The sequence below is a fragment of the Pelophylax lessonae genome (genome assembly GCF_965119305.1).
Source record: "Pelophylax lessonae genome assembly, chromosome: 7".
Taxonomy (NCBI): domain Eukaryota; kingdom Metazoa; phylum Chordata; class Amphibia; order Anura; family Ranidae; genus Pelophylax; species Pelophylax lessonae.
In genome coordinates, this window is record NC_138774.1 from 6,051,205 (window position 1) to 6,067,856 (window position 16,652).

Consider the following 16,652-nt stretch of genomic DNA (forward strand, 5'->3'; position numbering starts at 1 on the left):
CAGAGAGCTCACCAACTCTTTCTGCTTCCTCAAAGCTTGCTCCAAGTCCTTCAATTCAGGCCTCAGAGCCGGTCTCTTCTTACTGTACAGTTTGGCACAATACAACTTTTTCTTTTTAAATTCTACTTTCAAAGTTGCCAATTTCTCCTCCTCTTTCTCAATCCGCCTCAGCTTTTCAACAGTCCTCCGTCTAAAGGTAGGCAGGGATTCACCCCTCCTTCGGCCGAGCTCCATGTCTTCCATAGTCTCAGGCCTATCCAGGGGGCCCCCGCCAGGGTCCTCCCCAGGATCCAGCATCCTTCCTGGGGCAGAGAAGCAACTCTAGCCCCTGGCTTCTGGAAGCACACGAGCTAAGGAACCAGCAACCTCACACCTCGCTGTCAGGGAGTGGAATGGCAGTTTCCCACCATCCCTGTGCTGAGTTCCAGGGTCTGTACACCTGCTATGTCCATTATGAGGGGTTCCCACCATCCCTGTACTGAGTTCCTGGGTCTGTACACCCGCTGTGCCCATTATGAGGGGTTCCCACCATCCCTGTGCTGAGTTTCTGGGTCTGTACACCTGCTGTGCCCATTATTAGGGATGGTGGGAACCCCTCATAATGGGCACAGCGGGTGTACAGACTCAGGATTTCAGCTTACAGGTACAGCCACTGTGTAACAAATGTAGATGTTGTATCTAAAAGGAATGGTAAGAAAAATGTGATTCCTGGAAACACACAATGGCTTTCTTTTTTTATTTGGGGGGGGGGGGGGGGGTTGATGAGAGCGGCGGGGGTTTGGGTACAGCCCCCCCCCCCCTCGGTGTCAGCCATTGCTGTGAGGTACAGCTCTGTTTATGCAGCAAACATTCATAACCTGCAAATGTGACTTCCAAATGTCTTTGACTCATTGCCATAAATATGCATGGTGCGCCATATATAACGGCAGCCTTGATGAGAACGCGCGGCGGCGAGCAGCTTAAGAGGTTTACATTAAAGCCCGGCGCGGGACGGCGGCGAGAAATCAACGGAAAGCGACACCTGATCCTGATCCGCCGCAGATAAAAGCTGTAAGCGGTGATGTATGGAGGCCGCGCTCACCTCCTTTACTATACACACTAAACAATCGGCCGCCAATATTCTTCATTACCCGCCGAGCGATAAAACGCTCAGCCGTGTCACACCTCGAACCTCCAAATATAATTCTCAGAGCCGAGGGCTGCGTGGTTCCGGGAAGGCCGTCCCCGCAATCTTCTATTTACAGTTTTCACCTCCTCCGTCCTGTGATGGACTGACGGGACGGTTATTAAAACAACGCGCGGAGAGGAGGGCAGAGACCGCCATCAAGGCCCCCTCGTGACAGCGATCGTTCTGAAAGAGGCAGAACTCCACTCTTCTCCGATATACACTAACATAGATAGAGGAAGGAGCAGAGTCCTCCTGCAGTGCAGAGTATTTCAGGAGAGGAGAGCAGAGGAAGGAGCAGAGTCCTCCAGCAGAGCAGAGTATTTCAGGGGAGGAGAGTTATAGAGGAAGGAGCAGAGTCCTCCAGCAGAGCAGAGTATTTCAGGAGAGGAGAGCAGAGGAAGGAGCAGAGTCCTCCAGCAGAGCAGAGTATTTCAGGGGAGGAGAGTTATAGAGGAAGGAGCAGAGTCCTCCAGCAGAGCAGAGTATTTCAGGAGAGGAGAGTTATAGAGGAAGGAGCAGAGTCCTCCAGCAGAGCAGAGTATTTCAGGATAGGAGAGTTATAGAGGAAGGAGCAGAGTCTTCCAGCAGTGCAGAGTATTCCAGGAGAGGAGAGTTATAGAGGAAGGAGCAGAGTCTTCCAGCAGTGCAGAGTATTTCAGGGGAGGAGAGTTATAGAGGAAGGAGCAGAGTCCTCCAGCAGAGCAGAGTATTTCAGGAGAGGAGAGTTATAGAGGAAGGAGCGGAGTCCTCCAGCAGAGCAGAGTTATAGAGGAAGGAGCGGAGTCCTCCAGCAGTGCAGAGTATTTCAGGGGAGGAGAGTTATAGAGGAAGGAGCAGAGTCCTCCAGCAGTGCAGAGTATTTCAGGAGAGGAGAGTTATAGAGGAAGGAGCAGAGTCCTCCAGCAGTGCAGAGTATTTCAGGAGAGGAGCGTTATAGAGAAAGGAGCAGAGTCCTCCAGCAGTGCAGAGTATTTCAGGGGAGGAGAGTTATAGAGGAAGGAGCAGAGTCCTCCAGCAGTGCAGAGTATTTCAGGAGAGGAGCGTTATAGAGAAAGGAGCAGAGTCCTCCAGCAGTGCAGAGTATTACAGGAGAGAAGAGTCATGTATTAGTATCACTCGGTGGATCATTCATCAGGTGATTATCATTGGACTCCTCCGGGTTCCTCTCGTTGTGTTCTCTGATCTATGAAGAAATGTAGGATAGGAATGTTCTCGGTGTCCTCGGCTCGGCCACAATACGTCACTCCCAAAGAATTTGTCTGAAGTCTGACATTGCGGATGAAGAGCGACTTTTCCATTAATATCCTGCGCCGCGGTCAGCACCTCACACGGCTCGTCTGGCAGATCAGAAGACAAGTATAACCTTAAAAGAGCCCACACACACGGGTCATTCTGGGTGGGGGGGGGGGGGATCTCCGACACACGGGTCATACTGGGGGGGGGGATCTCGGACACACAGGTCATACTGGGGGGGGGGATCTCGGACACACAGGTCATACTGGGGCGGACCTTCGACACATGGGTCATACTGGGGGTGGGGGAATCTCCAATACATGGGTTATACTGGGGGGGAATCTCCGACACACGGGTCATATTGGGGGGGGGGGGGAATCTCCGACACACGGGTCATACTGGGGGGGGGGGGGGAATCTCTGACACATGGGTCATACTGGGTGGGATCTCTGACACATGGGTCATACTGGGGGGGAAGGGGGATCTCCGACACACATGGTCATACTTGGGGGGGGGGGGGGGAGAGGATTTACATGAGTAAAACTGACCTTCCAGCAAAACATACATTATGCCCCATTCTAATCCTCCCCTCCCCAATACATAGCTAGGTCCATATATATTTGGACACAGGCACAGTTGTCGCTCTGTATGCCACCAGGATAAAATTAATACAAAAAGATCAAAGCAAACGTTAGACTTTCAGCTTTAATTCAAAGAGTTGAACATAAATATCAAGTAGAAATTTTAGGAAATTTGACCATTTTTATACGCAGTCCTCCCATTTTCAGGGGCTCAAATGTAATTGGACAAATTAATATAATCATAAATAAAATGTTAATTTTTAATATTTTGTTGAGAATCCTTTACTAACAATGACTGCCTGAAGTGTGGAAGCCATGGACATTACCAGAGACCGGCTTTCCTCCTTTCTGATGCTTTGCCCGGATCTACCTGCGGCCGTCTTCAGTTGTTCTTTCTTTGTGGCTCTTTCTGCCTTTAGTTTTGCCTTCAGCAAGTGAAATGTTCAATTAGGATGAGATCAGGTGATTGGTTCGGCCATTGCAGAATATTCCACTTCTTTTTCTTTCGGAAGCTCCTGGGTTGCTTTTGCAGTGCGTTTTGCATCGTTGCCCATCTGTACTGTGAAGCGCCGTCCAATCAACTTGGCTGAATCTGGGCTGACAGTATATCTCTAAACACTGCAGAATTCATCCATCTGCTTCTGTCTTCGGTCACATCATCAATAACCACCAATGACCCGGTGCCACTGGAAGCCATGCATGCCCATGCCACCACACTGCCTCCACCATGTTTTACAGATGACGTTGTGTGCTTTGGATCATGAGATGTTCCAAACCTTCTCCACACTTTTCTTCCCGCCATTCTTTTACAGATTAATCTAAGATTCATCCATCCAACGAATGCTTTTCCAGAACTGGTCTGGCTTTTTTAAGGCAAAGTCTAATCGGGCTTTTCTAGTGTTCTTTTGTACATATTTTATTCTATCTTTTCATGTGACAACACTGAAGAAATGACACTTTGCTACAATGTAAAGTAGTGAGTGTACAGCTTGTATAACAGTGTAAATTTACTGTCCCCTCAAAATAACTCAACACACAGCCATTAATGTCTAAACCGCTGGCAACAAAAGTGAGTACACCCCTAAGTGACAATGTCCAAATTGGGCCCAATTAGACATTTTCCCTCTCCGGTGTCATGTGACTCGTTAGTGTTACAAGGTCTCAGGTGTGAATGGGGAGCAGGTGTGTTAAATTTGGTGTTATCGCTCTCACTCTCTCATACTGGTCACTGGAAGTTCAACATGGCACCTCATGGCAAAGAACTCTCTGAGGATCTGAAAAAAATGAATTGTTGCTCTACATAAATATGGCCTAGGCTATAAGAAGATTGCCAAGACCCTGAAACTGAGCTGCAGCACGGTGGCCAAGATTATATAGAGGTTTAACAGGTCAGGTTCCACTTGCCATGGTCAACCAAAGAAGTTGAGTGCACGTGCTCAGCGTCATATCAGGAGGTTGCCTTTGGGGAATAGAGGTATGAGTGCTGCCGGCATTGCTGCAGAGGTTGAAGGGGTGGGGGAGGGGTCAGCCTGTCAGTGCTCAGACCATACGCCGCACCCTGCATCAAATTGGTCTGCATGGCTGTCATCCCAGAAGGAAGCCTCTTCTAAAGATGATGCACAAGAAAGCCCGCAAACAGTTTGCTGAAGACAAGCAGACTAAGGACATGGATTACTGGAACCATCTCCTGTGCTCTGATGAGACCAAGATAAACTTATTTGGTGTCAGATGGTGTCAGGCGTGTGTGGGGGCAACCAAGTGAGGAGTAGAAAGACAAGTGTGTCTTCCTACAGTCATGCATGGTGGTGGGAGTGTCATGGTCTGGGGCTGCATGAGTGCTGCCGGCACCGGGGAGCTACAGTTCATTGAGGGAACCATGAATGCCAACATGTACTGTGACATACTGAAGCAGAGCATGATCCCCTCCCTTCAGAGACTGGGGGGCAGGGCAGTATTCCAACATGATAACGACCCCAAACACCTCCAAGATGACCACTGCCTTGCTAAAGAAGCTGAGGGTAAGGTGATGGACTGACCAAGCATGTCTCCAGACCTAAACCTAAATGCTGAAATGCTAAAATACCTAAACATGAAATGCTGTGTCTGTGTATAAAGCTCATACAATGAAACGCGTTGCCTAGAATTGGTTATTAATGAATGGATCTAGTCTGTTCCTACTGGAGCACTCACCTGCAGAAACACTGCGGAATCTCCCCCAATCCGTACATGTGGAAGAGGAAGGGGGTGTTACCATAGCGGCCCAGACACTGCAAGAAATGCTGCGTCGCCCTCAGCCCGTCTACCGTGTTGGTGCTTTTGGAAACCATGGCGATGGAGCAAAGGACGAAGTGCTGCAAACTGGGCGTCAGCCGCTTCGCCTGCAGGAACTCCGCAAAGGTGGAATCCTTGTGATCTGCAAAAAAGAAAAGATGATTCAATTTACATAATAATAACAAAATAACAATAAGAATAAATTACATTAATGGTTATCATTTACTATAAAATATGTACAATAATAATAGGGCTTTACAATACAAAATATATAATAATAATAAATTAATATTTGTGTCGTAATTATTACTGCAATTATTATTGTTTAACCACTTGCCGACCGCTCACTTGAGCTCTACTGCGGCACAGTGGTTCGTTATCGTCCAGCGATGTAGACCTACGTCGCTGGATTCCTCCCCTTGTGGGCGGCGCTCGCGCGCCGCCGGAGGCTCACTCCCACTGTATTCATTTACAGCGGGAGTCGGGCCAGGGGAGGAGCGGAGGTGATCACAGCCGCTCTTCCCCGATCGTCTGGGAATCGAATTTGGAGATCCGCCCGCTTGTGTAAACAAAGCGGGCGGATCTCCTAAGTGACAGACAGGGTCAGATTGCAGGGTTCAGCATAGCTCAACCTGTGATGTGTCCCTGTGTCACTCAGTCACCTCCCCCCCACACATGTTCGTAAGCACCAGGCATACATTAACCCCTCCCTCTCCAATAAAAGTTAACCCCTTCCCTGCCAGTGTCATTTTTACAGTAACAGTGCATATTTATAGCACTGATTACTGTAGTAATGTCACTGATACCCCCAAAAGTTTCAAAAATGTCAGTCAAGGGTCCTATCTGTCCCCGCAATGTCGCAGTCCCGCAAAAAAAAAAAAAAAAAAAAAAAAAAAAAAAATCGCAGATCGCAGCCATTACTCGTTAAAAAGCAAAAACACCAAAAATTACAAAAATCTTTCCCTTTGTTAGTAAACGCAATAACTTTTGCGCAAACCAATCAAAATACGCTTATTGTGATTTTTTTTACCCAACATAGGTAGCAGAAAACAAATTGGCCAAAAATTTTAAAAAATTTTAATTTTTACATTTTTTGGGGGGGGAATTTCATATATAAAAAATGTGAAAAATATTATTTTTTCAAAATTTACGCTCTTATTTATAGCGCAAAAAGTAAAAATCGCACAGGTGATCAAATACCACCAAAAGAAAGCTCTATTTGTGGGAAAAAAAGGACGTAAATTTTGTTTGGGTACGGCGTCGCACGACCGCGCAATTGTCAGTTAAAGTCGCACAGTGCCAAATCGCAAAAAGTGGCCCAGACGTAAGACAGCAAAATCCTCCGGTGGTAAAGTGGTTAAATATAACTAAAGGCAAAACCATTTTTTTTTATTTTATTTTAGATTAGAACCCCTGTTTTTTTTTTTTTTTTATTGTGGTCTGTGTCCCCCGGGAGATTCACCCCTCTCCATTTGTCCTGTTTACCATTATCAATAAAAGTGAAAATCAAAGAAAATCTCAAATTTTGGGTTTTCCCCCAAAAAGTAATTGTTCTGGACATTTTATAGATCGTCAACTCCTCCTATCCTCATATTGATCAGTGATTACAAATTAATAATAACTACTGCAGTAGGGAACAGACACAAAAAGATAAACTCCGCATCTTTCCAAAATAACTCTCCTGCTTTATTTGACGCAGTTGAAGGTTTTTATACACCGGATTACGTAGGGATCACAATTGTACTTTTATGGGAACAAAGGGCGTAACATACACAGGCTAAATTCTAATCAGGACTCAATATCAGGATTCAAATAATGCAAACATTATTAGTTCCATGTGCAAAACATACAAAATAAAATACAATAATGTACAGGATGTACAAATTTCCTTTACAGTAATAGAGGGAAAATCTTCCAATGGGGACACTAGTTCTGATGATCTGGGGGTCCCCAAAGAATTCCATTCATTTGCAGGGATTTACTTTCACTTCCTGTTTGGCTATGTGACAGGAAGTGAAGGGAAATCTCCATAATGGGAAACAGATGGCGAAAAAAAAAAAAAGAAAATCTGACAGAGATTACAACTTTCCTTGCTCTATTCAAAATGGAAAAAAAAAAAAAGTTTTCCTTATAGTTCTACTTCAATATTCTTAGTCATATTAAATAAAATAATAATGATGTAATTATTTTATTACTACTACTAATAATGACAATAATACTAATAATAATTATTCCTATTGTTATTTCGATAATTATTATAGCCCTGATTGTAAAACTTATTATTATTAGTAGTAATAATTTTTACAATCAAGACAATAATAATAATTACTGTATAGAAATAATAATAGGAATAATAATAATTATTAGTAGTAGTACATTTAATAATAAGTATTCCTATTATTATTTCTATAATTATTATAGCCATGATTGTAAAACATAATATTATTAGTAGTAGTAATTTTTACAATCAAGACAATAATTACTGTATAGAAATAATAATAGGAATAATAATAATTATTTGTAGTAGCAAACAAATTAATTACATCATTATTATTTAACGATTTAACATGAGCATTATAGTAGAAATACAGGCAAAACTTTTTTTTTACCACTTGTCGACCAGCCGCTGTCAATGGAGACACTAGTTCTGATGATCTGGGGGTCCCCAAGGTATTTCCTTAATTTGCAGGGATTTACTTTTACTTCCTGTTTGGCTATGTGACAGGAAGTGAAGGGAAATTTCCGTAATGGGAAACAGGTGGCGAAAAAAAAAAAATCTGACAGAGATTACAACTTTCCTTGCTTTATTCAAAATGAAAAAAAAAATAAATAAAGTTTTCCCTATAGTTCTACTTCAATATTCTAAGTCATGTTAAATAAAATAATAATAATGTTGTAATTATTTTATTATTACTACTAATAATGACAATAATACTAATAATAATTACACTTATTATTATTTCTATAATTATTATAGCCCTGATTGTAAAACATAATATTATTAGTAGTAGTAAGTTTTACAATTAAGACAATAATAATAATTGCTGTATAGAAATAATAATAGGAATAATTATAATTATTAGTAGTAAATGTAATAATAATTATTCCTATTATTATTTCTATAATTATTATAGCCATGATTGTAAAACTTATTATTATTAGTAGTAGAAATTTTTACAATCAAGACAATAATAATAATTACTGTATAGAAATAATAATAGGAATAATAATAATTATTAGTAGTAGCAAAAAATTAATGACATCATTATTATTTAACGATTTAACATGAGCATTATAGTAGAAATACAGGCAAAACATTTTTTTTTTAACCACTTGCCGACCAGCCGCTGTCAATGGGGACACTAGTTCTGATGATCTGGGGGTCCCCAAAGAATTCCATTAATTTGCAGGGATTTACTTTCACTTCCTGTTTGGCTATGTGACAGGAAGTGAGGAGAAATCTCGTAAATGTGACAAACAAAAAAATCTGACAGAGATTCCAACTTTCCTTGCTCTATTCAAATTGGAAAAAAAAAAAAAAAGTTTTCCCTATAGTTCTACTTCAATATTCTTAGTCATGTTAAATAAAATAATAATAATGTAATTATTTTATTACTACTACTAATAATGAAAATAATACTAATAATAACTATTCCTATTATTATTTCTATAATTATTATAGCCCTGATTGTAAAACGTATTAGTAGTAGTAGTCATTTTTACAATCATGACAATAATAATAATTACTGTATAGAAATAATAATAGGAATATTAATTATTATTATTAGTAGGAGTAAAAAAATACATACATCATTTTTATTCAACTATTTAACATGACTTTTTATTTATTTTTTATTTATATTTATTTATTTCAGGTGCTTATATAGCGCTGTCAATTTACGCAGCGCTTTTACATATACATTGCACATTCACATCAGTCCCTGCCCTCAAGGAGCTTACAATCTAATGTATTTATATTATATAATTACTTATTATATATGTGTATTCCTTATTATTACCATCTTAATCAAAAATAATCAATAATAATTCTAAAATTACAATATTAAATTGTAATTATACTTTTATTGTAAATACTACTACTAGAAATGGTAACAGTTGTTATTATTTACAATAAAAACATAAAAAATAACAAATGTTATCATTTGCAAAAAAAAAAAATATTTACAATAATCATTTTTTTTTTTGTTTTTGAAATGATTGTAGCTAATATTGTTATAAATAATATGAATCGTAATTATGGTCTATTATTATTACCATTATTATTGTTAATGTTATTATTCAGGATTATTATTATATTTGAAACATTATTAACATTATTATTATTAGATTATTATTATTTTTATTATTCATGCTAAAAATTCTACTACTACTGCTAATAAAACACAAATAATTCCTAATACTGTAATCATTATTATTCTAGAACATTTATAACTCATTATTCGGTCTTTAGTATGGATGGAGTCTTCATGATTTCAGACCGCCGCACCCTCTGACCCCCAGTTGAGGATCTTTATAGGTTTAGCTCTTTTTTAGTGTCATTGAGCTGCTTCTACATGTTGATCCTGCCAGAAATCTTGCGAGCTGTCGGTTCTCTCTGCTTGTGCAGCCCTCTAATCAGTTACATTGTTTCCAGCTGTCAGAACTCCTCCCTAAATAATATGAAGATGAAGAGAGGGGGGCGGGGGTTGTTTTGTAGTCGTCCTGCCCTAAGGTGACACCGCTGCTCCTCCATAGACACAGCAAAGTGAGCGTTGTCACCCGAGGACAGGAAGTGCGTTGCTGGCAGGATCAGAAGGTGAAAATGAAGGGGGATAAAAAAAAGAATTCAGCCACCACAACGAAGGACTGGTAAGATGCAATGAAGGAGTTTATTTTTCTTCATGGGTTTAGATACATTTTACGGAACCCTCTGATTGGTTACCTTGATATTCCTCTGCATGCTGCTCATAGTCGGCACAGAAGGTCAGGAACTTCATGAGTGTCCGTTTCTCGATCATAGACAACTGCTTGCTGGAGAAAACGTCGGCCCGGGAACACGGCACCTGACACCAAGGAGACCGCACATTATACAACGATAAAAGCTGAAATTTCATTCATTTGCCTATATTTTGCCTTCCCTGGGGGTGGGGGGGGCTAGTGGGCACCTGCCCTGGGTGCTGTGTTGAAGGGGGGGGGCGCTGCTGATATGGCTGCTCGTCCCAATCCTTACTGGGTGGGGTGACTGCAGTGTCACTCCTGTCAGAAGGAGCAGCGGCAGATATCTGCTGCCAGAGGGAGGATTCTGCTTTCTCCTCCCTCCAGTCTGCATGAGAAGGGCCGGCACTGAGACAGAGAACTGTCCTCAGTCTCAGCCCTGCTGAGGAAGGAGAGAGGACTGAGTCCTTCTTCCTCTTTCCTCCTGTCATGTGACTTGTCGGGAATGGTTGCTCTTTTTTTGTTTATAGCGCAAAAAGTAAAAATCACACAGGTGATAAAATACCACCAAAAGAAAGCTCTGTTTGTGGGGGACAAAGGACATACATTTAATTTGGGTACAGCGTCGCACGACCGCGCAATTGTCCATTAAAATAACGCAGTGCCGAATCGCAAAATATGGCCTGGTCAGGAATGGGGTAAAATCTTCCGGTCTTAAAGCGGTTAAAAATACGCTCATTGAGAATTTTTTTGTCAAAGACATGTAGCTAAATACATTTTGGCCTAAATATATGACAAAAATTGAATATATTGGATATTTTTTAACTGTCAAAGTAGAAAAATATTGTTATTTTTTCAAAATTGTTGCTCATTTTTTATTAATTTCAAAAAAAATGAAAAGCGCAGAGGTGATCAAATACCACCAAAAGAAAGCTCTATTTGTGGGGAAAAAAAGGACGTAAATTTCGTTTGGGTACGGCGTTGCATGACCGCGCAATTGACAGTTAAAGTCGTGCAGTGCCAAGTTGCAAAAAGTGGCCTGGACTTAAAGCGGAGTTCCACCCAAAAGTGGAACTTCCGCTTTAGGTGATCCTAACCCCCTGACATGCCACATTTGGCATGTCATTTTTTGGGGGGGGGGGAGCGGGTACCTAGTTTTGACAGGTACCCGCTCCCACTTCCGCTCAGAGAGCCGCGGCGCCCTGAACGGAAGTTCTCCTCTCCCCCTCCCTCCCTGCAATCTTCTGGGACATGTCAGAGGTCCCAGAAGATTGCCGGCCAATCACGGCGCGCAGCGCGACTCGCGCATGCGCAGTGCGTACCCGGCTGTGAAGCCGCAAACTGTCACAGCCGGGTGCCCACAGCAGTGATGCCGGCGCCGAGGGAGAGGATCGAGGCTTCGGGCGGCCGCATCGCTGGACCGTTGGACAGGTGAGTAAATGGCTGGAACTCCGCTTTAAATCAGGAAAATCCTCCGGTCCTAAAGTGGTTAATGACTTGGAGAGGATCTGCAAAGAGGAGTGGGACAAAATCCCTCCTGGGATGTGTGAGAACCTGGGGGCCAACTACAAGAAACGTCTGACCTCTGTAATTGCCAACAAAGGGTTTCTCCACCAACTACTAAGTCATGTTTTATGAAGGGGTCAAATACTTATTTCACTCATTAAAATAAAAATAAATTTACGTATAACTTTTTTGAAATGCGTTTTTTTGTTGTTATTTTGTCTCTCACCGGTGACCACCTCTGGACCGGAAAGATTTTACCCCCTTAATGACCAGGCCATTTTTTGCAATTCGGCACTGCGTTACTTTAACAGACAATTGCGCAGTCGTGCGACGCTGTACCCAAATACAATTGATGTCCTTTTTTCCCCACAAATAGAGATTTCTTTTGGTGGTATTTGATCACCTCTGCGATTTTTATTTTTTGCGCTATAAACAAAAAAAAAGCAACAATTCTAAAAAAAAAAAAATATATATATATATATATATTTTTTAATTTCTGTTATATACCATTACCAATGAAAAAAAAAAAAAAAAAATCTATATTTTTCATAATTTTAGGCCAATTTGTATTCTGCTACATATTTTTGGTAAAAAAAAAAAAAAAACAATTAGTGTTTATTGATTGGTTTGCGCAAAAGTTATCACGTCTACAAACTAGGGGAAAGATGTCTTTTTTTTTACTAGTAATGGCGGCGATCTGCGATTTTTTGCGGCACTGCGACATTGCGGCGGACAGATCGGACCCCTAACTGGCACTTTTGGGGGGAACAGTGACATTACTACAGTAATCAGTGCTAAAAATATGCACTGTTACTGTAATAATGACACTGGCAGGGAAGGGGTTAACACCAGGGGTGATCAAAGGGTTAAACGTGAGCCTAGGGGGTGCTTTCTAACTGTGAGCGGGCTGGGCTTGTGGAATCAACACAGAGACCTGTGATCCTAAATAGGAGGAACACAGGATCTCTGTGTGGATTACGGAGAGAACAACGGTCTGCCGTGTTTACATCAGCAGACCGCCGTTCTCTTTCCACAGGGAGCGATCGCAGGTGCTCGGCGGCGATTGCAGGTGGCTGGTAGAAATCGGGGGTGCCCGGCTACAATTGGGGGTGCCCAGCAGCAATCAGGGGTGCCTGGCGGCAATCGCGGCTGCTGGCTCTGTGCATCAGCTTCCCCTCTGGTGAATGGGGGCGGGCGGGCACGCGCCCCGAGGATCACTCCTGCGATCCGCAGTACAGGGACGGCGATTCACAGGAACCTGCCGCCGTATATAGGCGGCGGCAAGTTGGCAAGTGGTTAGAATAAATCGACCATTAAAATGATAGACTGATCATTTCTTTGTCAGTGGGCAAAAATACAAAATCAGCAGGGGGTCAAATACTTTTTCCCCCTCACTGTACTGATCATTCACCTGTTGATTTTGTAATATTTCTGTAATGAATAATATTTAAACCTTTTTGTTTTTTTTTTGCTTTGTTCTTTAATTTTTTTTTTAGTGTTGCAAAAGTTGAAAAAAATAACAACCCTTTATTTCAAATGTGAATAATGCTGCAATGGTTTGTACCAGAATCATTCAAGTGAATGGGCTGCCCTGTGCGCAGGGGAGGACAGGGCCAGGGGGGCAATTGCCCTCCGGGCCTCTCTGATGCTCCCTAAAAAAAAAGGCTGCACCGCTTCCAGGGGAGGACTGGACCAGGGGGCAGTGGGGCAATTGCTCCCCCGGCCTCTCTGATGCCCCATAAAAAGGCTGCACCGCTTCCAGGGGAGGATTGGGCCAAGGGGCCAATTGCCCCCTAGGCCAATCTGATGCCCCCTAAAAAGGCTGCACTGCTTCCAGGGAAGGACTGGGCCAGGGGGGCAATTGCCCCCTAGGCCGCTCTGATGCCCCCTACAAAGGCTGAACTGCTTCCAGGGGAGTACTGGGCCAGGGGGGCAATTGCCCCCTAGGCCGCTCTGATGCCCCCTAAAAAGGCTGTACTGCTTCCAGGGGAGTACTGGGCCAGGGGGAAGGGTGGCAATTGCCCCCCGGGCCACTCTGATGCCCTGTAAAAAGGATGCACTGCTTCTGCCACAGACATGCCTAAAGGATTCCTGGTGAAGAGAAGTAGAATGTCCTCACTGCTGACCTACTGAGTGCGAGATGAAAACAAGGACAGAGCGCAGGCCTCCCCCCTCCCCCCCCCCAGCATGGATGGTGTAAACTGTGTCTGAACAGAGGCCGGTTCTATGCCCCACTGGAGACTCTCCTCCCCCAGCCAGCCCCAACTGAGCTGTCACAGCTTCCCCCAACTGCCTCCTGCTGGTCAGGTTGGGAACCCAGGTTCGACCGGTGAGTAGAGAGTACCTGGAGTGGAGCTTCAGCCTGGAATGGGGGTCAGGAGGAGGCCGGAAAGATGGGGAGTGGGAGGGGGGCAGGGGGCTGAGTCGCTGCACCATGGGCCTCTGGATTGTAGCTGCCCACTGGGCCAAGAATTGCCAGTAGGTCCCTGCCCATGTGCAACAGGAGGAAATTTGGGAAAAATTATAAACAAAATTTTTTAAAAAAAGCGCAAGAGTGTGACTTCCAGCTACACTGACATGTGAGTGGGGCCTAAAGGAGATTGCACAATCAAATTGTAATGTGTGTGGGGAGCTTTACGGACGCTCACATCAAGCTTACCAGCTACACACCTGTTCAATCTTGCCGTTATGATAGGTGAGAATTCGGGTGACGTTCTTGAACTCTGTGTAGCGGCTCACGTTGGATTTGATGAGGAGATCGATTAGCAATCCTCTGGAGTACAAGAACTATGATTGGAGAAAAAGATAAAAAAAATATTAATAAACCCGGAAATACAGCCAATGCAGAGCAGACACCGGGCACCGGGCACCGCAACAAGAGAAAAGAAAGGTCTCAACCCAATACCTGGTCCCGTACCACCACCTCCAGACCCCCCATATTGAAATGTCACTCAACTGGCTGCATCAATGAGCCCAGACAGGTCACACCTGGTCTTTAACCACCTTCAGCTCTAGGAGGATTTACCCCCCCTTCATGACCAGCCCATATTTTGCAATTCAGAACTGCGTTATTTAACTGGTAATTGCGTGGTCGTGCAACAATCTACCCCCAAAAAAATGTATATTTAAAAACTTATTTTTATATTTAGCTACTTTATATATATATATATATATATATATATATATATATATATATATATATATATATATATATATATATATATATATATATTTTTTTTTTTTTTTTTTTAAATTTACTTTCATTTTTATATTTATTTAAAAAAAAATTATATTTCATTTTTATACATTTAATATTTCATATTACATCTTTTTTTTTAGTTTCTTATTTTTTTATATTTAGCTACTTTTTTATGTGTTTTATTTTTATATATTTTATTATTGCATATTACTCAATTTTTATATTTTGTATTATTTTTATATATAACTACTAGATTTCATTTTTTTTTATCATTTCTTTACTTTCCTAATTTTTTTTTTTTTAGATTTAGCTACTTTAATAAAAATTAAATTTTTGACATTTTGATTTATTTTTTTATTTTTATTTATTTTTTTATATATATTTTCTTACTGCATATTACGCAATTTTTATATTTTGTATTATTTTTATATATAACTACTAGATTTCATTTCTGTTTTTTTTTTTGTATTTCTTACCTTTCCTAATATTCACACACCTGCCGCATTGCACGTTTCACAAGACTGCTGAACAAAATTACACTTCCTGTACCAGGTAAATCAGTAAACATTTCTGGTATTTTTCACCATTTGCCTGGACCTAAGGAGTGACCACCGAAGGATAACCACTAGAGCATCTTCAGCAACAGGCCACATCCACCCCCACAAGAGGTTGTCAGGCCACACCCACAAATGTCCCACAAGAGGTTGTCAGGCCACACCCACAAATGACCCATAAGAGGTTGTCAGGCCACACCCACAAATGCCCCATAAGAGGTTGTCAGGCCACACCCACAAATGACCCATAAGAGGTTGTCAGGCCACACCCACAAATGCCCCACAAGAGGTTGTCAGGCCACACCCACAAATGCCCCACAACAGGTTGTCAGGCCACACCCACAAATGCCCCACAAGAGGTTGTCAGGCCACACCCACAAATGCCCCACAACAGGTTGTCAGACCACACACACAAATGCCCCACAAGAGGTTGCCAGGCCACACCCACAAATTAAGGTTTCGCATTTCCAGCTTATATATGTAAAACTGACCTTAGAAACGAGATCAATGTTGAACCTCCGTCCTTCTCTCACAATATCGGAGTACGTAACACACTTCTTGAGCTCCGCTTGGCACACTTTGGTGGTGTTTGGTTCGGCGTCAGGCGTGTCGCCGCTCTCTGAGGTTGGTGTGATGTCGGCAGCGGGGGTTCGGTCACTTCCATCGGACGCTTCTTGATGTCCGGGGCTTCCAGACTCCGGATCCTGCAGCTCCAGGGGCACAGGCTCCTCATGGGCGGGGCTATCCGACAGAGGTTGGTCACTATGTGTAGGGTTTGGGTTGAGGAGTTCTGGCTTTATACGGAGCGCCCCGACTTCCTCCACAATGTCCGACTCTTCACCTCTGGAATCAAAGAATGGTGTAAGGGTCACAGCAGAAAGTTCCCCAAGTTATTTTGTCTACTTTTCGTTTTTGTTTTTTTTTTTGCTTTATTTCATATTTTTCTGTCATCAGCAATTTTCCACTCATCTTCACCAAACATAAGTATGCATTTGTCTAAAATATTTCGGTATACAGTATCTGACAAAAGTAAGTACACCCCTCACATTTCTGTAAATATTTTATTCTACCTTTTCATGTGACAACACTGAAGAAATGAGACTTTGCTACAATGTAAAGTAGTGAGTGTACAGCTTGTATAACAGTGTAAATTTGCTGTCCCCTCAAAATAACTCAACACACAGCCATTAATGTCTAAACCGCTG

The 16,652-nt window shown here is 42.4% G+C and overlaps 1 protein-coding gene across 3 annotated transcripts in view; it reads right to left on the bottom strand.

The window, feature by feature from the left end:
- CHM (CHM Rab escort protein) overlaps positions 1 to 16,652 on the bottom strand; it is a 262,693-nt gene that overhangs the window by 164,656 nt on the left and 81,385 nt on the right. For all 3 annotated transcript variants that reach the window (XM_082263122.1, XM_082263120.1, XM_082263121.1), the window contains exons 5-8: positions 15,939 to 16,290; positions 14,365 to 14,481; positions 10,196 to 10,316; positions 5,173 to 5,395 (exon numbers count right to left, since the gene is read on the bottom strand). In XM_082263122.1, the coding sequence (XP_082119248.1) occupies positions 5,173 to 5,395; positions 10,196 to 10,316; positions 14,365 to 14,481; positions 15,939 to 16,290 (813 nt within the window). The remainder of the gene's footprint in view (positions 1 to 5,172; positions 5,396 to 10,195; positions 10,317 to 14,364; positions 14,482 to 15,938; positions 16,291 to 16,652) is intronic.